The following is a 26,072-nucleotide window of genomic DNA, read 5'->3' as shown; positions in this document are numbered from 1 at the left end:
GTGTCCTTGTATATTGGTTCCTGTTGTTCAGGGTAGATGCCTAGAAGTGGTATGACTGGGTCGTAAGGGAGGTCAATATTTAACTTTCTAAGGACCCTCCAGACTGCTTTCCAAAGTGGTTGTATAAGTGTACATTCCCACCAGCAGTGTAATAGGGTTCCTCTTCACATCCTCTCCAGCATTTGTTGTTGGCTGATTTGTGGATGTGGGACATAAGAATTTCCTTTAAAATGATACTAAGCCCATTATATGCTAACAATCCATTTTTGTGAATAATATCAATATTTTCCAAAATTAATTCCAAAAATTGAGAACAGGGCTGTTTTACAATTCAGAAATTTTCACAAATCTTTTTCATGTCTGACATGTAGAAGTTGGCTACTTTCTCCTATCTGCTTCTGCCTTGTCTGTGGTGACATCACACATTCTGTAGACTCTGGGAAAGCTAGCGCAACAATGCTTTAGTGTAGTGAAAAATGATCCATTGACCCTGCAGAGAGCCTCTACCCTTCAGGACACACAGAAGCCTGCTGTCTTAGAGTTTATTGGTTTCCAGACATCTTAATCCATAGTTCTTCCAGAAGTTCCTTTTGTCTCTTGTTACCATTTTGTTTATCACATGCCCCTTTGCCTTGGGTACCTTAATCCCAACTAAGATATCTGGCTGGCTGAAGACTTGTAGAGTTGAGCAAACATTTTAGAAGACTTAAATCTAAGACTTTCTGATTCTACATTTCAACATGATACTGTTGTTTGTCATAATATAAATTTAGTTTAGCCAGTGTCTTGTAGACTCACCATTATTGAGTCTAATATACTAATGATGTGTTACAAAATAGTTGCTGCCTGTTCTCGTACTATTAGAATGTAAAATGACTCTCAATAACATCATTCAATTCAGTACAGAGAAAGGAATGAAGTCTCAGGCAGTATATCTGCTGTTTGTCCTTGGACATATTCCCTGCCTGTGACATTCATTGTCCTTCATGTGTCTCTCTTCTTTTTTCATGGCTCTCTGAGAAAAAAAATTGAGAACCATTGGATTAGTCTAGCCTTCCTCATCTGCATAGATAAACTAGAGTGCAAGAAACTACTGCATGCAAGGTCTCACAGGAGTTTTAGGAAAAGATATCATTTATACCAGCATTTCCCCATGTTTTTAAGCTGATTATGAGTTTTGCTCCTATCTACAGCTTCAGTAAACAAACATCTGTTGTTCCTGTGGAGCAAAAATGGAAATGTTCACTCCCTCACCAGAGCTTACAGCCTGCAGAGAATGCCTGTCCCGTAGGGTGGGAGATGAGGATGAGAAGGAGGCATGTTTGACTATTTTGGGGTAGCTTGGATTGTCTAAAATGACCAGGATATCCTGCTGTTGAGACAGAATCATTGCTCCTCTTCCTCTAGGGTGCTCCAGCTAATGAACCTAACAGATTCTCGATTGGCTCAGGCGGGTAATGAGAAGCTTGAATTGGCCATGCTGAGTTTTTTTGAGCAGTTTCGTAAGATCTACATTGGGGACCAGGTGCAGAAATCCTCGAAGGTAACAGATTCGTAATTGGCTTCATTTAAGTTCTCACTTCTTAGATGTACAGTAACTGATTGAGGGAAACAGTGGATAACTGTTGAGAAACAGCCTCCACATTTTGGGTACTGGGATAGTCCAAATGTTTTTCCTACTCTATAGAATTCTAGGAGACTCATCAAAGAATTGAGTCCATTGCTGTAGTGCTCCATATGTTTAACAAATGGCCAGTCATCAAAACATCTGTTGCTCTTCCCCCAGAATTGGCAGCTCTTAGTCTCTCTACATGAATTAATATTCAGAACAGCAGGAGATTTTGGCAGTGATTTTGCAATTTCAAGACTGAAGGGAGCTGGGTGCCACTAGCTCATACATACAGTCCTAACTACTGAGGTCTAATGAATGTGCTTCCAAACCAGCCCAGACTTAAAAGCCCATGAGACTCTAATCTATAGTTAACAGTAAAAATTGGGAAGTGTGGCTGTTGCTTAAGTGGTAGAGCACCAGCTTTGAGCAAAAAAACCTAAGGAAAAAATCCCAGACCCTGAATTCATGCCCTAGTATCGGAACACACACCCCTTTAAAAAAAAAAATTGCAGACAAGTAAGCTAGCTCAGCTTCTATCTGTTATTTAGTAATATTTGAATTGGCCCACCACTTCAGCAAGTATTCTCCAGGATTGTCTATTTTTCCATGTCTTAACCAGACAGTGCGTGGATATGATTGTTCTAATCCATGTTTCCCCCTTTCTCTTCCTTTGACGTTACACCAGCTGTACCGCCGACTCTCAGAAGTCCTGGGCTTGAATGATGAGACCATGGTTCTAAGCGTCTTCATAGGAAAAATGTAAGTGTTTTGGCTCACCCTCAGCAGCAAGAGGCAGTTGCTGTCCTGTTGCAACTATAAAATGTTATTTTGGCATTGTGCTGCCACTGCCTTGGTATTCAAGCATTGATCGTTTGCGTCAGAAAATTGTGCATTTGAGTGTGTGACAAGCTGTGCTTAGAGATATGGCCCGGCCCCAGAGCATTCCAGGCTTGTACAGAATCTTGCAGCATCTCCTCTTTAGCCTCTGGAATCATGGGTAAAACCCCGTCATGGCATTCACCAAATGAAGCTCCTTCCCCAGTGATTGCTCAGCCTCTCACTTGATCGATCACTGAGCTGCCTGGGGTGCCCAGAGTAGGCATTTGCTTTCTGGTGCTGATTTCCACTAGCTAAATCTGTTCCCCATGGGAGAGCCCACTTTCAGGTGGACTTACTCCTCTCAGGAAGCATCACACCCTGTGAGAATCTTCAAAATCTAGTTCTGTTGTTTGAAAGGTCTTCACAGTTGAAGCTCCTAATTGGCCCTACTTATGGTTTTTTGTTTTTCTTTTTAAGTTATGCCCCTTTGGTTACATTTTCCTCTTTTTAGGAGCTCAATTGATCAGAGCACACAGTAGAAGCCAAATATATTTTCCAGGGCTGTGTGCAAAGTGACAGTTTGCTTTCTCATAACTATACTCGCCCTAAGCCCTCACATCCATGAGCTGGTTAATAATTTAAAATGGAAAAAACAAAGGGGGTCTAAAGGACTCTGCCAGCCAAGAATCCATAAGCAAGGGCTACTAGAATTCTGCAGCTGACAGTGGATGGTGCAGGTGCAGAATTGCATACGTCTGCATGTTATCACTGCCGCAGAAATCTCTTACCCTTGCTGCAGAAATCAGCCCTGGAGTGCCCCAGAATTCCAAGGGCCTGGGTATGGGCCAGTGTAGCTTTGGAACCAAGTAGTGAAGATTATCTGAAGGATAATTTTTCTAGTCAACTAAATGTAAGTACAGAGATTTTATACCCACTTTTTGTTTTTTTTGTGGTTGTGATGTCTGTGAATTGGTGATGCAGATGTGTGGTGACTTGATGGATGACTTTTCTTCTCTCAGCCCTCAAAAAAACCAGACAAATCAAAAGTGTATCCTGCTCTTTTTTCTTGTTGTCCTCCAGCATCACCAACTTGAAGTACTGGGGCCGCTGTGAACCAATCACCTCCAAGACGCTACAGCTTCTCAACGATCTTTCCATTGGATATCCTTTTTAATCTAGGTCCTGTGCAGAACAAAAACTGCAACATGCCCACCTAAGAAGTCATGACTTCTTGCTGTGCTGCTTTGATTTAGCGCTAGTGTATACTTAGGTATGCTTACACAGAATCCAGAATTCCAGACCCACAAAATGAGCCAAAACACAACCTGTTTAGTTCTAAGGTGGCCTGGAAATATCCAGGAATCTCGCTCTCAGGTATGTCCAGGTTTTATCATCCTTAATAAATACTAAGTCCCTCAAATAACTTGTAGAAACATCCCTATGCCAAGCTTTTACACTAACGTAAGCTATGCTACCTCTTGACTTGGACACTATTGGCTATAAAAGTTTAAGTTATTCTAAGACAGCTTTTCACAGTCAGGCCAGAAAGAGCAGGAAATTTTGTAAAATGGTTTGAGTGACTTTGTTCATAGCTAGTGCCATCCTGAATAGGATAGAATCTCATTCACAGTATAAAGTGGATGTTGAAGACAGGATTTTAGGATTTAAATTCCCTCTTAGAACCCCTACCAAGAAAAGCTCTTCTAAGATATTCATAACTTCAAGGACAAACATCTGGGTGGTTTTATTTTCTTGCAGACAGGAGTTTGGTATGGGTATTGTCTTACTCAGCAGTTAAATACTGCCAAGAAAATATCTTTTTTTTCCTACTTGGCAGTTGTATATACTCAAGAGTTTTAAAAAAGATACTTAGGTTACTACCAATGTTTTCATCAGCTGGGTTCTGGTGGCTCATGCCTGTAATCCTACCTTCTCAGGAGACAGATCTGAGGATTATGGTTCAAAGCCAGCCCAAGCAGGAAAGTCTGTGAGACTCCAATAAACCACTCAGAAAACCAGAAGTGGTGCTTTGGTTCAAGTGGTAGAGCCGCTAGCCTTGAGCTGAAGAGCTGAGGGACAATGCCAAGGCCCAGAGTTCAAGCCCCACCACCAACCCCTGTCCCCCTCCCCCAAAGAAATGTTTTTATGTGCCTTACAGATTTGTAGTTTGCTCTACACTTTCCTTGACCTTCTCCCTCTGTATTTACGTACAGTAGTGTAAGGAAGCTAGTGAAGCTTAGTGCGGTACAGTTCATGCTGAACAATCACACGGTGAGTGATTTTAGCCCTTCTTCCTGTCCATTCTAGCTACCCACACACATTTTCTTGACACATTTAAAAAAATGTTTATAATGAGGTCTTGGTTTTTGCTAAACCAAAGACTGGTCCCTGACTCCCTTCATACTTCCATATTATACTTCCTGCCATCAGAACTTTTCTTTGGCATCAGAATGAACTGAGCTATGATGAAGCCACCTACTACAATTTATACTCCAGATAAATTTGTAGTGGGTAACAGTCACAATAATTTTTTAAATATTTAAAAAATACTCCTAGATCCTTAAGGCATGACCATGGAGCACTAGTTTAAAAAGGCTCAGTAATTCTAAAATTACTGGCTTGCATTCTGCCTCTAACCCATGTTTTTACCTTTTTAACTTGTTTTCTTTTTTTCAATAGAGCGAGCACTTTTCATTTTTGGGTATTAACAATCAGTCCAACCTGACAGACATGCGGTGTCGGACTACCTTCTACACAGCACTTGGGCGTCTCCTCATGGTGGATTTAGGTACTGCAATAAATCCTAGAGGCTCATGAAGTAATCTGGCACTGTTCTAAATTTTTATTTGATGACAGAAGACTAGATATGGGGGAAATCTTTGTTGTTTCAACAGTAACAAAACCATCTAAAATAACAGTCAGATTACACAAAGAACACATCATGCTGTCATGCTCTGTATAATTAGAAGAGAATAATAGTATGCTCCCAAAGTTTTCATCTTGATATACAGTAGCTTTAAAATTCTCTTCACGATGGGTGCAGTGGCACATACCTATAATTCCAGCTACTTGGGAGGCTAAGACAGAAGGAATGTGAATTTGAGGCTAGCCTGGACAAGATCGGCTAGAACCTGTTTAAAATTTTAAGAGCCTGAAAAATTCTCTCTTCATTTATGAACTGAGATTCCTAAATGAGTCTTGTTGGCCAGAAATTTTTCCCATGCCACACTGAGTGCTAAAGCCACCTGAGGTAGTCTATAAAGGTTTTCTTATCCGGGTCTCTAGAACCTGTGAACCAGCATGATTTAATCACTGCTTCATTTGTAGCACTGGTGGTGATGGTAGCAGGTATGGCTTAATTAATAATTCACACTCGATGGCCTTCCATTTTTAAGCTGTTTAAATTTCATTCTACTAAAATGATATTATGAAATTTAGGGTATCAAAGATAGTGCTAAGAAGAGTAAGTGTAAATAAAGCCTCCATAAGCATCTATTTCAAGTTTGACTCCCATCTAGTTCTCACACACCAACATCTGTCCTTTTTTGACTATCTGTTGTCCTCAGTAAAGGTAGAATAGACACATAGCACCCTTTTTATACATGTGAATCTCTGGTGACTGGCTCAGCCTTAGGAACTTAGGATATCCCTGCACTGGACAGTATATCTGTTCTTTCCTAGTCTAAGATGTCTGCGTCTGTATATACATTTCTTAGATTACTACTAACACCTGTTGGGGTAATAAAGGAACCCTCAAATTATCTAGGTCCCGCTCAGCTTTCGTCCAGCCTGTTTCTCAAGTCTACACAGCTTGGACTTACTGGTATCAGGGTCACACCTGGGGTTGTTTCCCTTGCAGGGGAGGATGAAGATCAGTACGAGCAGTTCATGCTGCCACTCACAGCAGCGTTTGAGGCTGTGGCTCAGATGTTTAGCACTAACAGTTTCAACGAGCAAGAGGCAAAGGTGAGTCTGTCACCCACAAACTGACTAGCTTCCAGTAGAATTCAGCCTAGCAATAGCTAGTACTATCACAAATTGTGATTGTCCATAAACCACTGGGTAGCTTTGAACTCCATCTCTTGGGCTCTTGGGATTTTTATATTAAAGAACCAATAGAGATTTATAGGCACATTTTAAGTTAAAGTATATTCTTAAGTAACTTTCAGGAATTCTTTATGTATGTTCACAAACACATTAACTTAAAGTTACTTACAGTTTCCTTACTGTCTTTTTGTTGTTAAAGGACAAAATTCAGAAATTTATTTTGGGTACAAAAAGTATAAGAAATGTATTTTGCTCTTAGGGAACGTTTTGGGGGAATGGGTCATTTCTACAGTGACCTGCCTTTTTAATCACTACTATGTCTTTATGTCCCCTTTCCATTTCTGTTTCTGCTTTATTAGTGCTTTCGTTGTTTTCCTAATCATTTCCTGCCACTGATTTGTCAATTTTGTTACCTTTTGCAAAACAAAAAAAAATTGTTTTAGTTACATTTGTATTATCTTTGTTTTTGTTTTCCATGAAGTTGCTGCTCTGTTGCTACTTCTACATCATAGCTTTTCCTCTCTCCCAGTATAATTTGTCTTGTAAGACTATTAGTGCCTCTAACCATACAGGGTTCTTTGAAAATTGTGGTTTTAAAAAAAATCAGGGGAGCCGGGCACTGGTGGCTCATGCCTGTAATCCTACCTACTCAGGAGGCTGAGATCTGAGGATCAAGGTTCAAAGCCAGCCCAGGCATGAAAGTCCATAAGACTCATCTGCAATAAACCACTCAGAAAACTGGAAGTGGTTCTGTAGCCCATGTGGTAGAATGGTGGTAGCCTTGAGCTGAAGAGCTGAGGGACAGTGCCCAGGCCCAGAGTTCAAGCCCCATGACTGATAAAAAAAAAATGGGGTTGGGGCTGAGAAGGTGGCTCAGTGGTACAGTGCTTGACTTGCATGCAGAAGGCCCTGGGTTCGACTCCTCAGCACCACATAAGCAGAAAAAGCCGGAAGTGGGGATGAGGCTCAAGTGGTAGAGCGTTAGCCTTGAGCTGAAGAGCTGAGGGACAGTGCTCAGGCTGTCAGAGTTCAGACCCCACAACCAACCCCCCCCCCAAAAAAAAAATTGGGTTGGAGGCATGGCTCATTTGGAAGAGCTCTAGAAATTATCAAGTACTGAACTTGAGTCCTGGTCTCAGACCAAAAGAGAAAAAATAAAATCAGGGGCTGGGAAGATGGCTCAGTGGTAGAGTGCTTGCCTTGCATGCCTGAGGCCCTGGGTTCGATTCCTCAGCACCACATAAGCAAAAAAGAAAAAAATCTGGAGGTGGCGCTGTGGCTCAAGTGGTAGAGCGCTAGCCTTGAGCTGAAGAGCTGAGGGACAGCACCCAGGCCCAGAGTTCAGGCCCCACTACCGGACCCAAAAAAAATAAAATAAAATCATATAGGGGCATGTCTCAAATAATTGCATTCCTACCTAGTTTGTTTTTGTTTTGTTTTTGTTTTTTTGTCGGTCATGGGGCCTTGAACTCTGTACCTGGGCGCTGTCCCTTAGCTCTTCAGCTCAAGGCCAGCGCTCTACCACCTGGGCCACAGCACCATGCCCACCCTTTTCTGCTTATGTGATGCTGAGGAATCGAACCCAGGGAGTCATGCATTCAAGGCAAACACTCTACCACTGAGCCACCTTCCTACCCCCTGCATTCCTATGTAATAAGCAAAAGATCCTGAGTTCACACCAGAAATTCAGACTTTACCATCTGAACTATTTTAACTGTATAATTAATAGTGTTGAGCATTTCAACATTGTCATGAAATAGAGCCTTAGGATCTACAAGCTTTAATATGTAACCTTTTCATTATCACTTGGTTCTCTGTAATTTCTCATTTCAACTAAAATTTCTCTTTGAATTTTCCATGTGTAGAATTTTATGTTGTTTTAGTTCTTGGTGTCTGATTCTCAGAATTCTCATCTCTTGCTTCATACACACTTGCTCTCCTGACCTATAGATAGTTGTGGCAAAAAAATGAAAAACCAGGATTATGTTAACTAATACTAGAATACCATGTTACCAAGGCTGACTGGTAGAACATCAAATGGCCAGGATATTGCAAGAAACATTGCCAGCTTTTATCTGACATTTGTCTTAGCCTCTTAGTTTTCCATCTTCATATCAGCAAAATAGTCACAGTGACACCACTGATTGTAGGTCTATTTCCTTTATACTTGTATTGTCAGAGCTGAAATGGGCACCATTCGAAGAGGAGAGGATTATTATGAAACACCCCTAACTTAAACAGTAGTATCAACGACTCACAGGGTGTCCTAAATACCAGCTCTTTTCCCATCATATTAGTTTCACACAAAGTAAATAAAATTACCCAAAAGAACCATCTGGACCATGAACTGCCAGGGTCACCCGCATCTTTCTCATGTCCCATGTAACAATTTTTTTACATCAACCATGTGAGAAGTTGAGCTCATGATACCAAGTGTTTACTTAAAGCAAACTTCACAGAAATCTGGAAGTTTTTTGACAACTGAGTCAAGATGCCCAGATGTTCTACTTTCTCAGGCTGCTAGACTCTAAAAGCAATCTTATTGCTGTAATTTAGGAACCCTCATGTAAAAGTTCTATTGAAAAAAAGGATTCAATTTAAGTCTGTCCTTTTAACTCAAGATCTTGCACTTGTAGGCAGGCAGTCTAGCACTTGAGCTTTGTACCCAGCCCTTTTGGGTACAAAAGAGGGTTCTAATTTTGTAGAGCCTTCTTCAGACCAATGCCTCTGTAGCTTGTATCTTAGTTGTGTACTATCACATCTGCCTTTTTTTTATTTTTATATTTATTTAGGGTCCGGTCGTGGGGCCTGAACTCTGGGCCTGGGCGCTGTCCCTCAGCTCTTCAGCTCAAGGCTAGCACTCTACCACTTGAGCCACAGTACCACTTCCGGCTTTTTTCTTTTTGCTTATATGGTGCTGAGGAATCGAACCCAGGGCCTCAAGCATGCAAGGCAAGGGCTCTACCATTGAACCACCTTCCCAGCCTCTGTCTTTTTTTTATTAAGATGAGGTGTCACTAACATCTTGCTGCAGCTGGCTTCAAACTACAATTCTCCTTAGCATCACTTCCTATAACTGAGATTATAGACGTGAACCACACCTGGCAAAAATGGAGTCTTAATCCTAGGCCCTCCTCCCACCAAGCAACATGACCTTAGGCACATTTTATGGCTGCTCCATGCCTTGGTCACTTTAGTAAAGAGAGCAAGTTCTTGACAGCTCCAAGGTTCAACAAGTCAGTCTTATTTCCAGAGAAGATTCCCTGTAGACTCACCAAAAGGAGGGTCTGCACTTGAGCACTTGAGTTCTTCTTAAGATGCAAATCTTTAGGGATTATCCCCCTTCTGCTTTTTCTTATCTAGGCCTTTCTATCAATCTTTTTGAATGAGCTATTTTGTTTTCCCATTTGTCACTTTACTATCTAAAAAAGTTATTCTGGGGCTGGAGGTGTAGCTCAGTAGGAGAACACTTCTAGTGTGCCTGGCTGTGGGGCTGGTGGGGGTTGTGGGGGACACAACTTAGCACCATTTTTGCTATAATGAGCCACAAACCACACTGTTTTGTAGTATAAATTATCTGAAAGCTAAGGCCTGAGTATTTTGAATTTTAGAGTTGAATGATGCAGATTTCATAATATTTGGGGAACACAACCCAAGTCCACATAAAATTCATTTGTATTCCATATATTCCTTATATACATACTTTAATAGTATTTTTTATATATCCTTTCAGACATTTTGTGAGGTTCATTCTGTTTCACAGTGCTGAGGATCAGACCCAGGCCTTGTATATGGTGGTGCTAGGCAAGTTTTCCAACACTGCTGGCTCTCCAAGCAGTAATTCTGTACATGAAACAAGGGTTCATGATGTGGGGTTTTCCACTTGTTAGTAGCATGTTGGCACTTCAAATGTTTTGGATTTTGGTGAGACTTGGAGAGCACTTACAGTGCTTGCTTATCTAGCATGTATGAGGCCTGGGGTTCTTCCCCAGTATTCCCCTGCCACAAATAAGTTATGGATTTTGGAGATTTCAGATTTTTCTGATGAGAGATGTTCAACCAGTATAACAAGCTTTCTAAAACCAATTTTCCAAGTGAAAAGATCCCATTCTAGCATGAAAGATTGATTCAGGATATTGGGGAGGAGTGTTTATTAAACTGAGATGAAGGTGATACAGATATGTGAATTCCCATCAGATCGGCTTTGGTTTTTCTTCTCTTTTAACATATTTTTACATTCTACTACAGCGAACTCTAGTTGGCCTAGTGAGAGACCTGAGAGGGATAGCTTTCGCCTTCAATGCCAAGACCAGCTTCATGATGCTATTTGAATGGATGTATCCTAACTCAAACTAGGAGCATACTATATAAGCCTTAACTGGAGTGTGGCTGGGTGATGGAGTCACAGGGGTTGGGGTGGGTAAATGGTAAGGCAAAAAGAAATACCCAACAAGTATGCTGTGTGTCCTGTAAGCTCCATGACATGGTGATCTAATGACAGTGTTGCCTGGAATTGGGAGGTAAAAGAGGTGGCTTCCCAGTTTGTCTTTGGGGTCCAAGATAAATGTCTGGAACTCAGTGCCACTGGGGAACTGTTGCAATGTGAATTTTGCTACTTAAGACATTTCAATCTACTTTTTAAAAAATTGCAGTTATTAGGATATCTTAACTGTAGTGAAATTATAACCTTGAGCAGGTCATTTCAACTCAGTACCTCTTTCCAATCATATGTAAAGGAAATAGCTAGGGCTGGGAAAGTGGGTTAGTGATAGAGTGCTTGCTTTGCGTGCATGAGGCCCTGGGTTCAATTCTTCAGCACCACAAGAGCAGAAAAAGCCGGAAGTGGCACTGTGCGCAAGTGGTAGAGTGCTAGCCTTGAGCTGAAAACTGAGGGACAGCGCCCAGGCCCAGAGTTCAGACCCCATGACCGACCAAAAAAAAAGGGGTGGGGGGAATAGCTAAGCCCTTATAGAAGTGGTAATGTGTACATAATATGAAATGCATTGTGTTCTTCAGAAGAAATTCATTTCCTGTATAGATTCCAAGATTAGGAGGCAAGACACAGGAAAGGACAGAGCTGTAGTTTTGAGTATCTTTCTGGATTCAGAACTTCTTCCTTAGCTCCTCATTTACAGATATCCATCCTACATGCCAATTCTCCAGCGGGCAATAGAGCTCTGGTACCATGATCCCGCCTGTACCACACCTGTGCTCAAGCTGATGGCTGAATTAGTTCATAATAGGTAAGCAAGATGTTCAGAGGGCACAGCTGTTCTTTATTTGAGAAAGTCTTGAAAGAATTTCCTTGATCTCATGCTAACATCCAGTTTATAGAGCTGTATGTCTATTTGTGTCTATGTGTTTGGAAAAAGGATATCCCCAGCCATGTAAGCTGCCTGTAGGAAATAAGTCACCTTGTAAAATAACAAAAAAATAACACAAAAAAATACTTAGATTAATTATACAAATAGAGGCCACTGGGGCACTGCCACATATATACATTTATAGTATTCCATCTTACTCCCTTTTTCCCTTCGACAAGTGGTTCTACTTTCATACACAAAATCTACTTTGGCCATATTCATCCTTGTTCATCCTCCTTTTTGCCCAACCCCTTGCCACTAGTACTCTTTAACAGAGTCTCTCTTTGCCCACCTCCCACTGGTCAACAGCTTTCATGGAGGTTTTTGGTGTATTTTAAAGTGTAGTTGAAATGTATTTGAAAATTATCCACTCTCTTTCTTGATCAGAATATCTATTCTTAATAAGAAGGAACTTTGGCAACCAAGGTTCTCATTTCTCTAACCACAGAATGTTAACCATTTGGTGGTAATGCCCTCTCCACATTTCAGAGTGGAAACAGTTGAGAAAGAAGTGATACGCTTGAAAATACTTTTGTTTTTGTTTTTGCCAGTCCTGGGACTTGAACTCAGGGCCTGGTACTGTCCCGAGCTCCTTTTTTTTTTTTTTGCTCAAGGCTAGCACCCTACCACTTGAGCCACAGAGCCACTTCCAGCTTTTTTTGTTTATATAGTACTGAGGAATTAAACCCAGGGCTTCATGCATGCTAGGCAAGCACTCTACCACTAAGCCACTTTCCCAGCCCCTGAAAATACTTTTAAGAAAGTTGTTTGCTAGGTAGATTTCAACTGGACAAGTAAATGTTTACTCCTCTCCACCCTCCACTCCCCAGTTGTGGGGCTTTAACTCAGGGCCTGATTTTCTTTGTGCTCAAGGCTAGTGTTCTATTACTTGAGTCACAGCCCACTTCTGGCCTATTCTGAGTAGTTTATTAGAGATGAGAGTCTCACAGACTTTCCTGCCCAGATTGGCTTTGAACTGTGATGCTCAGATCTTATTCTCCTGAATAGCTAGGATTACAGGCATGAGCCACAGGCAACTGGCTTAAGATTTACTTTGTTTTAAAAAAAAAAGATCTCTGAAACGGGAGGCAAATGGAAAAGATAAGTACAGAAGATAATTTCAGGCAGTAATTAAGTGCTATAAAAATAATAAAACAAGGCAATAAAATAGAAAATAGAAGGGTCTCTTAGAGAAAATGATTTAAGTTGGGATCTGAATGAAAGATGTGCTTGTGACCCTGCAAAATAAGGGGTGTGGTAAATAGCACCACTGCAAGCATCTTACTGGAAGCACATAAGGTGAGTTTGAATGCACATATGGCTAGAGCTTAGAGAGTAAGCAAAGACTATGGTGGAGGAAGTCAAACTAGTAGGCACAGGACAGACCATCCAGTGCCTTGCTTGGCACAACAGAAGTGAGAAACAGGCATTTTCCCTTCAGTGCCAGGTCATTTTACCAAGGGGCAAAGTAATCTGGGTTCCATTCCCACTACCTGCTGTGTTGACTCCTAATAAGGCAATATTGAAAACAGAGAGACTACAGGAAATCCATGAAATCAGGCACAGTTCAGAACAAGGTCAAGATGGATTTGATTGATGGTGGAGTCAAGTGGGGTCAATAAAGCTCAAGGCAGAACAGACAGAAGTGATGTTCTAGTCTTAGGGGGTGTGCAGAATGAACTGTGATTGCTAAAGCTTTGTTCATACCTGCTGATTTCATCTTTTTAGATTTCTCTGTAGCCTGGTAGCAATGCTCTTTCCCTCTCGCAGTTGCTAAGGAAGCCATCCAGGGAGGCATTTGAAGTTAGTGTTAGATCCGGGTGTTGGTTACTCACACCTGTAATCCTAGCTACCCAGGAGGCTGAGATCTGAGGACTGCAGTTCAAAGCCATCCTGGGCAGAAAAGTCCATGAGACTCTTTTCTCCAGTTAACCACCAGAAAACTGGAAGTGGCACTGTGGCTTGTGGTAAAGCACTAGCTTTGACCAAGTTAGAGAAAGTGGGTTATGAGTTAGTACCAAAGAGACTGAAAGAAATGTGCACATGCACGTACACACACCAGTACTAAGGCTTTTTCACTCTAGACTGATGCCCTAACACTTGAGCAACTCTTCCACTTCTGGCTTTTTGGTGGCTTAATTGGAAATAAGAGTCTTTCAGACTTCCCTACCTAAGCTGGCTTCAAACCATAATCCTTGTATCTTAGCCTCCTAAGTAGCTACAATTACAGGTCTGTTGCCTTGGAGGGTTTGTTGTTGGCTGGTCTTTAAAAAAAAAAATTCTGTTATTTGAGCAGCAAAACTTGAATCCCATATGTTGGACTTTAATATATAATAACACTATCATTGGGCCAGGCACCTGTGGCTCATGCCTGTAATCCTGCTTACTCAGGAGGCTGAGATCTGAGAATCACAGTTCAAAGCCAGCCCAGGCAGGAAAGTCCGTGAGACTCTTATCTCCAATAAACCACTAGAAAACCAGAAGTGGAGCTCAAGTGGTAGAGTGCTCACCTTGAGCTGAAGAGCTGAGGGACGGCTCCCAGGAGCCTCTTACCCCACGACCGCCAAAAAAATAAAAATAAATAAACTGTCATTGGTTAATATTTTTGGCTTTTGTCTCATTAGGGTAGACAGTCTGCAGTCGTAGTACAGGGTCATCACCCAGGATACTCTTGAGATCCCAAAGTACCCCACTCTTCCAAAGAAAACACTTTTGGTCTTACAAAGCTTCCAGAATGAACTACAATTGGTAAAGCTGCTAAAATCCTTATGTATTTTCTGCTTAGATCTCAGCGGCTCCAGTTTGATGTCTCTTCCCCCAATGGCATCTTACTCTTCCGAGAAACCAGCAAGATGATAACGATGTATGGTAGGTGCTCATGAGGAGCATGCTCCAGAATTGAATGCAGCAGTGTAGTCTCAGGCTGTCCTTGCAGTGGCCAGAACAGCATTCCTATGAGTGTTGTATTTCTCATACATGTATATTAATGCCAGCTGCCTCTGAGGGCCTGGTGGAGTCTATGTGCCTTTGGAGTTGAGGTAGGGGGGTTGAAATGGCAGAAAAACTGTCCATTGGTCAAGTATGGTGGTGGCACATACCTATAATCATAGCACTCAGTAAGCTCAATAGTTAAAGCCCAGACTTGTCTATTACAGTAAGACCTGCTCTCATATTAAAAAAAAAAAAAAAAAAAGAGCTGGGTGCTGGTGGCTCATGCTTATAATCCTAGCTACTCAGTCAGCTGATATCTGAGGGTCATAGTTTGAAGGCAGCCCAGGCAAGAAAGTCTGATTTTTTTTTTTCTTTGTCACTCATGGGGCTTGAACACAGGGCCTGGCTGCTGTTCCTGAGCTTTTTTGCTCAAGCCCAAGCTCTACCACTTTGAGCCACAGACCCACTTCTGGTTTTCTTGGGGTTAATTTGAAATAGAAGGCTCACCAATTTTTCTGCCTGGCTTTGAACTGAGATCCTCAGATCTCAGCCTCCTGAGTAGCTGAGATCACAGGTGTGCCAGGCTCTGTGAGACTCTTATCTCCAGTTAACCCCAAAAAGCTGGAAGTAGAGCTAGTGGTTGAAGTGATAATAATATACCAGATAAGAGACAGCACCCAGGCCCTGAGTTTATACAAGATAAGAGACAGCACCCAGGCCCTGAGTTTAACCAAGTACTAGCATAAACAAAAAATAAATTAATAAAATGGTTGAGTGGGGGGGGGGGGGAGAAATGCGTGCACGCACTACTCCTGTAGCTTAAACTCCAAGCCTGGGCACTTTCCCTGAGCTTCTTTTGCTCATGGCTAGTTCTCTACTGCTTGAGCTACAGTTCCACTTCTAGCTTTTTGGTTACTAAATAGATAAGAGTCTCATGGACTTTTCTGCCAAGCCTAGCTTCGAGCCCTCCTGAGTAGCTGGGATAACAGGTGGGAGCCACCTGTATTTTTTTGTTTTTTTTGAAAAGTTTTTTATATGTTTACTCAGGCAATCGCATCCTGACACTTGGAGAAGTGCCAAAGGATCAGGTTTATGCCCTAAAGTTGAAGGGCATATCCATCTGCTTCTCCATGCTGAAGGCTGCTCTCAGTGGGAGTTACGTCAATTTTGGAGTCTTCCGTCTCTATGGAGATGATGCCCTGGATAACGCTCTACAGACCTTCATCAAGCTGCTCCTCTCTATCCCCCACAGTGACCTACTGGTGAGCCCTAAGCCTTGATGGCAGCATTTCATCGTATTTGTTCACCTGAGACTATGATTAAAGATTTTAAGAAACTACAACCTGGCCAGCACCAGTAGCTCACACCTTAGAGGCCTAGCTACTTAGGAGGTTGAAATCTGAGGTTCACAATTCAAAGCTAGCCTCAGGCAGACAAAAAATCCATTTATCTCCAGTTAACCAGCAAAAAGCTCAAAGTGGATTTGTATTTCAAGTGATAGCACATCAGCTGTGAACAAAAAAGCTGAGTGAGAGCGTGAAGTCTAGAGTTCAAGCCCCAGTGCTGGTGCATGACTCGGGTGGTAGAGTGCCCACCTAAGCAAGCAAGCAAGCATGATAGTAAATGCAAGGCCTTGAGGTCAAATCACAGTACCACCACCAAAAAAGAAGCTACAAGCTAACTTCTTTCTACTACAACTAAGTCATTTGTATTTGTAACTGAAAAGATTTTTTTTTTTGCACAGTGTTGGGGTTTGAACTCGGAGCCTCATACATGCTAGGCACGTGGTCTACCACTTAGGCTGTACCTCCAGCCCTAAAAGAAATATTATACTGTTTATGGCCTTCCTCTTCTGCTGAAGCATGAAATGGCTAGGCTGACTTTCTTCTTCTGCTACAGGATTACCCCAAGCTCAGCCAGTCTTACTATTCACTACTGGAAGTCCTGACTCAGGACCATATGAACTTTATTGCAAGCCTGGAACCTCATGTCATCATGTATATTCTCTCTTCCATTTCTGAAGGACTTACTGCACTTGGTAAGCACCTAGCTTTGTACCACTTACCAGTGTCCAGAAGGATTACTGTTTGGGAGAATTGACCCTAACAACAGGATACAATATTCACGGTATTCTCATCCAGCAAGTACTGATCCTCTCCTGAGTACCAAGTACTGAAGATGTGGAAACTAACACACATAATTCCTACCCTTACAGTTTACATCTGGACAATGAAACATACGAATATTAACCTTTAATATGCCCTGATGGGGTAAAAACAGTACCACAGGAACCCTCAGGAAAATTATCTAAACTGGTTTTAGGGAGGTGGCATCAGGGAAAACTTGTCATCAAAGTGTGAGTGTAAAAACTGGACCGTTGTTCCAGTAAGCAGCAGCATCTTACAGGTGCTTGCCTACAGCAAGGAAGAACCAGGAAATCCAGATGGATGGTGCACTAATGTAGGAGAGAAAGGAGTGAAGTAAAGCTGAAGAGAGAAGCAGGAGTGAGTGTGAAAATCAGGCAGGGGGACCTGATTTTTCACTGTGATAGGGTGTTGGAACTCTACCCCTGAGGGTGTGAAGTTATGGGAAGGTTTTATACACTGGCCACCTAAGTGTTCCCATAGCAGCCCATTTTGTTCTTTTCAACCATTTTCACTTAAAGCTGCCTTCCAGAAATTTTAATATGTGTTTAGAAAGTATGATTTGTATTAAGCTGAGCAAAACAAAAATAAGATTAAGTCAGCTGCAGAATATTTGGGATACGTTACAAATGCACACAGAATGAGTTTTAGATTATCATGAATTATCCATACCTCTGTGTTACTTCCATGATACCATATTTAACTTCTATCTGGGGCTCAGCCGTGTAAAGTAGAATGCAATCAGGGTATAGAACTTTGCTTCAGGAGGCTGTTTTTATCTTCTAGAAAAACTCAGTCCTTTGGCCTTGCCTTTTCAGCATTCAGTACAAGCATAAGTGAGACTGTCCACACCCTCACCCCTAAGATGCTTTGGAGACAATACAATACACACTCATTCTAACAAACAAACCCAGTCATATTAAACTGGGTTTGTCAGAATTCCCAGTAACTGAGAGCATAGGCTTATACCTCATAGACTCCTAGTCTCTAATCACACTCCTGTTTATAGCAGTGATCTTAGATGAATTGTTCTCTCCAAACTGGTTTTCCTATTTGTCAAGTGAAATACATACCTCCTGGAGTTTTCAGGAGGATAAATAAAGAGACAATATTTAGAAAGTATTTAGCACAGAATCTGGCACAAATCAAACACTTGCTGAGTGCAAATGACTTACTATTCTTTTATAAAGCAGAAGAGACACATCCAAAGCACATTGAGCTGACAATTTAAGTATTTATTTGTATTAATTATTACCACACACTCAGTTTCAGAGTTAGAAATTGGGCCTTGCTGTGTAGTGAGTATCAGGTTAGCAGGTAACATTTTGAGCAGTGGCTGGGCTATATCCCGAGGTAACTAACTCTGGGTTCTCAGCCAAGGACAATCCCTGTTCTCCCAAAGTGGCCATCAGCACCTCAATATACCTGCTTTCCTACCTGCCTCTTGCCTCCAGACACCATGGTATGCACAGGCTGCTGCTCCTGCCTGGACCACATTGTGACATACCTCTTCAAGCAGCTGTCACGCAGCACCAAGAAGAGGACGACACCCTTGAACCAGGAGAGTGACCGTTTTCTGCATATCATGCAGCAGCATCCAGAGATGATCCAACAGGTAAGGAAGCTGACATTAAGAGGCAACACTAGTGTAGTGGGGATTTTGAGGGTTTTTTTGTTTTCTTGTAGTACTGAAGACAGCCTTGCAAATGCTAGAAGTGCCCTACCACTGAGTTACATCCCCAGCCCTATGATGGATTTTTATTTTTCTGAATAATTACATGTAAAAACCTTTTTTCTTTTTTTCAATAGCAAACACTGAATTCATAGCCTTGATTTTGCTAGATAAGCACTCTACAATTTGAACCATTCCTCCATCTATATTTTGTTTGTGTGTAATGAAATTTTTTAAGTAGTTTGCAGAAATATAGTTCTAAAATATATACTTTTTAATGGGTAGATTTATATTATCAGCCAGTCCTAAGGTAGCAGTGAAGTACTTCACAAGTTCACCACATTGACAAATGTCCAAAAACTGTCTGCCGAAGCCAGTGTGTGGAAGTGATAGTACAGGGTGGCTTTGCCTCCTGTAATTTTGTCTGCTTCCCCCCATCCCATTTGTAAATGTATCAAACTAAATGAAAGAATAATAAAGAAAATAGCCTAAAAGAAAAAACTTACCTTGAAATCAAAGACTAAAACAAAGCTTCTCAAAGTATGTGACTTACTGCATGCAGAAAACCCTTCAGCTTGAGGTGCTCCTTCATTTGGTATCTGTTGTCTCACTTCAACCACACACTGTTGATCACTGCCTCCTATTCTGTAAATTTTTTTTTCAGATGCTGTCCACGGTGCTGAATATCATCATCTTTGAAGACTGTAGGAATCAATGGTCTATGTCCCGACCCCTACTTGGCTTAATACTACTTAATGAAAAGGTAAGAGACCCAGCTCCCTGGTGTCAAGCCAGAGGCAACAATAGGCCCCCATGTGGCTGACACTTCCCAGACATTGTGAAGATGAAATACTTTGCAAATCAGGGAACAGGGTCCATTTACTGAGCAGTAGCATAAAGGTGACTTGTCATACAAGTGCTTGTCTGAATTAAGTGTACATGCATACACTATTCCATCCCTCCTTGAAGAACATTCTTCCATTCATAAATAACAGGCTAATTCACCTTCCTCTGCCTTAACTTACCTACTCTTTCATTCTTTGTCCCACAGTATTTTTCAGACCTAAGGAACAGTATCGTTAACAGCCAGCCACCAGAGAAGCAGCAGGCCATGCATCTGTGTTTTGAAAACCTGATGGAGGGCATTGAGCGGAATCTTCTAACAAAAAACAGAGACAGGTAAGTGTGTGGGGTAGCCGGCTAAGAAATCCTGGCCACAGGTGATTTTTCAAATCATTGAAGCAGGTGTGCCCCTTAATCTTCGTGCTCCCCTATTTTGAGGCCACCTAAAGCAGTGCTTTCCGATGGAAAAGCAAACCATATGTGTAATTACAAATTCCTTAGTAGTCACAAGCAAAAATCATTTTAGTATTTTACATAGCACAGTTTATCTAAAATACTGTCAGTGTATAATTGATATTTAAAATGCAACTGTTTCACTAAAGGTTTTACTTTCTGCCCTCAGCTTGAGAGGGTTACTTCCTACCTTGATCGGTAAGATTCCTTTTGTGATGATGTTAAGACCAACAGGGTCCTCAGAACCCCAGATTTGACGCATCTCTAGCCTGCTGGGAAAATGCCTGGTAGAAATAGGGACAAAAGAAAGCCAGCTTTCTCTTACAGTCTTAAGACTGAGATTAAGTGAAACAAGCTTACATTCCTACATTCTACTTCTCTACTATTTAAAAAAAAAAATTAGGCAAAGCCCTTTCACTTCTTCCTCCCCAACCCAAAATGAATTCTTTCTGCAGGTTCACCCAGAACCTGTCAGCATTCCGTCGAGAAGTCAACGACTCAATGAAGAATTCCACTTATGGCGTGAATAGCAATGACATGATGAGCTGACACCTCCTCGGACTCTACCTGTACAGAGCAGCATCCCTTTGGTCTGGCCCAGAGGGGCGAACAATTGCAAGGGAGATGGCCTGGCTAATCCTGGCTCCTTCCTCCAGGGATGTGGGGAAAATGGCAATGGTCAACTAGTTGCTTCCCCAGGGAATAGGGGTGTGTGTGTGCACTCACTGGGGGCAGGGTGCTGCTGGTTCCTGGGGGCTGGGTGGGAAGGGTGGTGGGAGGAGATAGATGAGACACCTGAGACTCCAGCTCCCTTCTCCTGGGGCCACCCAAGGGGGGAGAGCCCCCAGTGTCCTGCCACAACCTGCCTTGTATAAACATGTACATTTTTTCATAACATTTTGAACAGGTTTATATTGACTCAAGTTTAAAAACAAAGTGTGACTGAAAAAATTTTTACAGAGTCTAGTGCACCAATGCTGATGTGAGGGATTATGTATGGCGAGTGAAGAAAATGTGTATTCTGGTGGCCTGAAGCTTTACTGGACAAGGATGTGTGAAAGTGCAGAGATATATTTAGTGACACAGTGTAGACAGGCAAAAAGAAAAATTCCAAATGTATATTTTTTCTTAATGCCCTTTCCTTGGCCCCCTCCAGCCCCCAAACAATCACTTCCTGTTGCTGTATTAACCCTTGTTATTAGGAACTCTAAGCCATGCCAGATCAACTGTCCCTCCCTGATAACCGTGGAAGTTGCCCTAGGTCCCCTGGCCTCTTGCTGTGACAACTCCAGCTGAAAGTGTTTGGTATTCTTATCTCCATCCTTTCTCCCACTTACCTATCATCATCCTCAGACAAATGCCTCTTGTCGTTAAAAATTGGATTTTAATGTTTTAGGGGTCTTGGTCTCTATAGAAGACCAGAGAGAAGCATTGAGCCAGTTGCTCTTGTTGAGCAATTTGGATGAGTCCACCCACCAGAGGCCTAACTGCCTGTGGCCGTAACTGTGTCTTCCCTGGCCCTCGAGGCAGTGTGTATGGATGTGTGTGTGTGGATATTTATGTATGTACCCTGCACTCATGAATGTATGATCTGGAGGATGTTACCAAGGGGAGCAGTTCTTAATAACAAGGCCTATCTAGCATGAAGTATTTAACATTCTCCCTTGGAAAATATACATTTTTATAAAATGAAAACCATAAATGTTTTGAATATTAAAAAAATTAACCTACAGAGGAAAATTAATGGAGAAAGCTATTTGCCTTGTACTTTTTCCACAACTGTTGCTGCTAGTTGTACACATCTCTAGTTCAGCTCTTGCCCGTGGAACACTCATCAATTAGGTTTTATTTTTTATTTCTCTCCCCTACCCCCAGAAACAAGCCTGTTAATTATTTTTTTCTCCTCTGGCGACTGTGTGGTGAATCCTTTCTTGCGTGATCTGGTTGCGGATAGACTTGTAAGGGTGTTTGCTGCATACAGTGTAAGCATTGTGACCGCCAATAAACTTCAATGGTTTCTACTGACTTGTTTTCAGCAATCATGTGTAGTATGTCCAGGGACGTGTATCATGTTAAACATAATGTTTGAAACATGCATTCTTAAAAGCCAGTGCATAACAAGGGCCCCTGAACCTTATAAAATTAATTTGCTTCTTATTGGATAAAGTCTGGCTCAACTTGTTTTAAATATAAGAAAGAGTACAATTGATTCAGTTGATTTACAGATAGCATAATATATATTATCCTCAGCTAAAAAGGTCCTTACTTGTTTCCAGAAATAACATGGCCACCTGCAGACAAGTAATACTTGAAGAAAGCGGTTTTGTTAATGTTCTGATGTCTGCTCCTCTAATGTGGGTTAGGCTTCATATCTTAGAACATGGCAAATTCAAGGGTAATTGAAGTATCCCCTTGATATTTAATAGGCCAAATAGTTAACAGGGACTCCTGTAATCCCTGTACTGTGTAGTGCTAAAATGCACTAAGCTACAGTATATGTGCCTTACTACAGACTGATAGCTAGTGATCGGCCCAAGAGTGCCAGTCTAGTCTGCCTTACTTAAAAAGCACTTTTCTATGCTATTAAAGCATTCTGGGAACTGACAGGATTTTCTCAATCTTGAGCTGTTTCATAGGCTGAACAGCAGTTTGAATTAATCTCAGCCAAACTATGTCTAAACCTACCAAAGTATAAAATGCGGAAGTTTCACTGTGAAAAATAGTTCTGGCAGTGCTCCAGAATTTTAATTCGCAAATGAATAAAACAAAAAACTTGCTCAGAGGTACTTGAAGTCCTCTCTGCTCCAGCCATCTTGAGGTGCCAGTCAACTGGGCACAACCTCAGAACTCCCCTTCTGCAAAAATTTCAGAAGCAAGAAACTAAACAGAGATGGTGGTCTCCTTGGTGCAACCTGAATACTGTCCAGTCATGGCAAGGTGCATGTTGCAGTTAAGGTATTCCAAAACTCATTGAACTTTATAAAACTTTTTATTTTTACTCCTCCCTAGATTGGAATTTTAAAAGTGTCCCCTAGAAAAGCTTTTGATCAAAAAACAATTACTAATTTCATGAACTATTCTAATAAATTTGAATAACAAAGCCAGATATCTTTGTTTCATCAGAAATCCTGGTGGAGGGGCTGGAGGGGTGGCTCAGGAGGTGGAACAACAGCCAATACAAAGTCCCAGTCTCAGACAAAAATAAATCCTGGTGGTCTTAAGCAGCCAAAACAAGTTTATTTAGGAGAGGCTAGGGTAGGGTATTTGCTAGGCACTGGGTTGAATCCAGTGATTACTGTACCTTACACTGAAACATCTAGAGTTTTTACTGCTGATTAAAATTTCGCAAAATATATATATATATATACAAAATGTGGGTAAAGTTTGAAATATAAAATTTTAAATGTTTGAAAAACATTTTTTCTCACTATAGTATAAATCAATGGACGAAAAGATCTGGCCCAGGGTGAAAATGTCAAGTTTCTAAAGCTTCAAGAATTAAGCTGGGCGCCGTGGCTCACACCTGTAATCCTAGCTACTGAGGAGGCTGAGATCTGAGGATCACGATTCAAAGCCAGACCAGGCAGGAAAGTCCGTGAAACTCTTACCTCCAATAAACCACCAGCGGTAGAGCACTCACCTTGAGCTGAAGAGCGCAGGGACAGCACCCACGCCCAGAGTTCAAGCCCCACGACTAACAAAAAAACAACAAAAATAATTAATTTGGGCAGAAATGTCATTTTAATGGCAAGTGGCAACCTAAAAAATAACAGAATGGGCATCAGTGCCATGACTCATGACTGTAATCCTAGCTACTCAGGAGGCTTAGATCTGAACGTTGAGGTTCGAAGCCAATCCTGGCAGGAAAATCCATGAAATGCTTACCTACCAGCAAAAAGCCAAAAGTAAGTGCAAGAATATATACAGAGGTACAGGAGTATATCTCAAGTGATAGAATGCCTACCTAGCAAGCTTGATAACATCCAAATGCTATCGAAACACAAGAATAAAGACGTATTTAACAGCCATGATTTATTGGTTAAGTTGCTATGGTGTCTATAAGGGGTTTCTTTCCTTTGAATGGTCTTCTATATTAATGATTTATGGGTGGCTTAGATAACGCTAAATGCTATCTGGACTGTGACCGGTATGTCTCAGAAACTGGGTCAAAGCAGCATCTCACAAAAAGCAGAAAAAGGCTGTTTATTTCCACTGTTCTGTATAACAGGACAAACAGTACAAACTGAAAACTTTATGAACTCGAAGCCCTTTTATCCAAGCCCTAGTACCACCAAAATAAATAAAAAGTATGCCAGTAGTTCCCACCTTCAATCCCAGCTGCTCAGGAGGCTGAGATCCAGAGGATCAGAGTTAAGGCTAACTCAGGACAGAAAAATCAGCCTGACTCCATCTCCAAAATCATCAGCAAAAAGTGGGGCTGGAGATATGGCCCAAGTGGTAGTGTCAGCCTAGCTACCGTGAAACCCTGAATCCAAACCCCAGTACCACCAAAAGAAAAATAAGCAGTCAGAGCATTTAGTATGCACCAGGACGTGAGTTCATCTCCAATGTTCCCCTTCTCCGCCAAAAGTTTTGAAAATATCAGTGACTGAGCAGTTGGTATACACTAGGCCTTGCTTTTATCGCCAGTGTTCCCCTTCCCCACCAGAAGAAAAAGAAAAGCTGTAGAGAGTACTTATAAAAGTACACAGCAGCCGGGCGCTGGTGGCTCACGCCTGTAATCCTAGCTACTCAGGAGGCTGAGATCTGAGGATCGCGGTTCAAAGCCAGCCCGGGCAGGAAAGAGCGTGAGACTCCTATCTCCAATAAACCACCAGAAAACCGGAAGTGGCGCTGTAGCTGAAGTGGTAGAGCGCTCACCTTGAGCTGAAGAGCTGAGGGACAGCGCCCAGGCCCAGAGTTCAAGCCCCACGACCGACAAAAAATAAAAATAATAAAAAAAAGTACACAGCATACTATTTATTGTTTCATAGCTGTGAGGACAATTAATTCATTTAAGTCCCGCAGTATGTTCTAACTTGCCTCCTTACTAGGCTGCGAAGGAACAGACAGAAGACCAGGGACTCTCCTAACTTAAGTACTGGGTCATAAGGCACGTCAGGCATCAAGTGTTAAGTACTACCGACTGCTACTAAAAGGTGGAGGAATGTAGTCTTGAAGTCACAAAGCCCAAGGCACCGGTGGCTATTCAGGAACTATTCAGGAGGCTGAGATCTGAGGACCGCGGTTCAAAGCCTACCCAGGCAGGAAAGTCCACGAGCCTCCCACCTCCAAATAATCACTAGAAAACCAGAAGTGGTGCTAGGGCTCAAAGTAGAGCCTTGACTAAAAGGCGCTCAGAGACAGCACCCAGACCCCAAGTTCAAACCTCTCCCCAACTCTTGAAAACTAATGAACATGAACCATCCAAAACTGGACAAGAGTGGAAATGAAACCACTTCTAAAGGTCATCACCTGGGGCATGTGTCAAGAAAGAGATCACCTTAGAGCCCTGAGGGCCAGGCCACACGCTGCAGCGCGACCCTTCCTCTTCCGACTCTGCTCGCCCGCCTCTTTCCAGATCCTCCCTCCAGTGCCCCTCTTCTGGCCCCGGCCCAGGGGTCTCAGGGCCTGCTTGGGGTGTTCCGGTCCCTTCCTATCCAACAACAGGAATGCGGCGCCTCTGCAGAGGAGGGCGCCCTTGTCCTCGGCCTCGGCCGGAAGAGCTGCAGACACCATCGCCGGGCCACGCCACGGGGGTCGTCGCGCCCAGAAGACCGCAGCTCCCGCCCCGGAAATGGCTCCGCGTGGCCCACGTGCGTCTGAAGAAAGAGCCGCGCCTGCGCACCGAGGTCTGCCACAAGGTGTGATGCCGCCCGGCGCAGGCGCAGTCAGGACGCGTTCCTGCGCAGGGGGCGGGCGGGCGGGGTGGGGGGGGAGGTCTGGCAGACGGAAAGGATGTTCTTGGAGGCCCCGGCGACGTCCTGCAGCGCTGCCGGTGGAGGGCACGCTGGCCCAGGCACCGACCGCGGGGCCGCGGAGAAGCGGCCTGGGGAAGTGGAGCGCTCGAGACCAGGACCCGGGCCTGACGTTCCCGTGGCCGCGCAGCGTGGTGACCGACCTTTGCCTAACCCATCTGCCCAAGGGTTCTTGTGACCGCGGCCAGGGCTGTGGAGAGAAAATGGGCG

At 42.6% G+C, this 26,072-nt stretch overlaps 1 protein-coding gene across 2 annotated transcripts in view; it reads left to right on the top strand.

Annotated features, from left to right (window-relative positions):
* The window catches only part of Xpo7 (exportin 7), a 42,095-nt gene extending 19,105 nt beyond the window's left edge, over window positions 1-22,990 (top strand). For both annotated transcript variants that reach the window (XM_013034446.1, XM_013034445.1), the window contains exons 14-28: window positions 1,408-1,543; window positions 2,298-2,371; window positions 3,512-3,592; window positions 4,639-4,702; window positions 5,111-5,219; window positions 6,291-6,397; window positions 10,727-10,815; window positions 11,614-11,721; window positions 14,627-14,709; window positions 15,820-16,034; window positions 16,672-16,810; window positions 18,371-18,531; window positions 19,253-19,351; window positions 19,640-19,767; window positions 20,340-22,990. In XM_013034446.1, the coding sequence (XP_012889900.1) occupies window positions 1,408-1,543; window positions 2,298-2,371; window positions 3,512-3,592; window positions 4,639-4,702; window positions 5,111-5,219; window positions 6,291-6,397; window positions 10,727-10,815; window positions 11,614-11,721; window positions 14,627-14,709; window positions 15,820-16,034; window positions 16,672-16,810; window positions 18,371-18,531; window positions 19,253-19,351; window positions 19,640-19,767; window positions 20,340-20,433 (1,687 nt within the window). In that variant the 3' untranslated portion in view covers window positions 20,434-22,990. The remainder of the gene's footprint in view (window positions 1-1,407; window positions 1,544-2,297; window positions 2,372-3,511; window positions 3,593-4,638; window positions 4,703-5,110; window positions 5,220-6,290; window positions 6,398-10,726; window positions 10,816-11,613; window positions 11,722-14,626; window positions 14,710-15,819; window positions 16,035-16,671; window positions 16,811-18,370; window positions 18,532-19,252; window positions 19,352-19,639; window positions 19,768-20,339) is intronic.
* Window positions 22,991-26,072: the final 3,082 nt, after the last annotated feature.

Source organism: Dipodomys ordii, unplaced genomic scaffold, assembly GCF_000151885.1.
Source record: "Dipodomys ordii isolate 6190 unplaced genomic scaffold, Dord_2.0 Scaffold189, whole genome shotgun sequence".
Classification (NCBI taxonomy): Eukaryota; Metazoa; Chordata; class Mammalia; order Rodentia; family Heteromyidae; genus Dipodomys; species Dipodomys ordii.
This window is presented reverse-complemented; position numbering and strand designations above follow the sequence as displayed.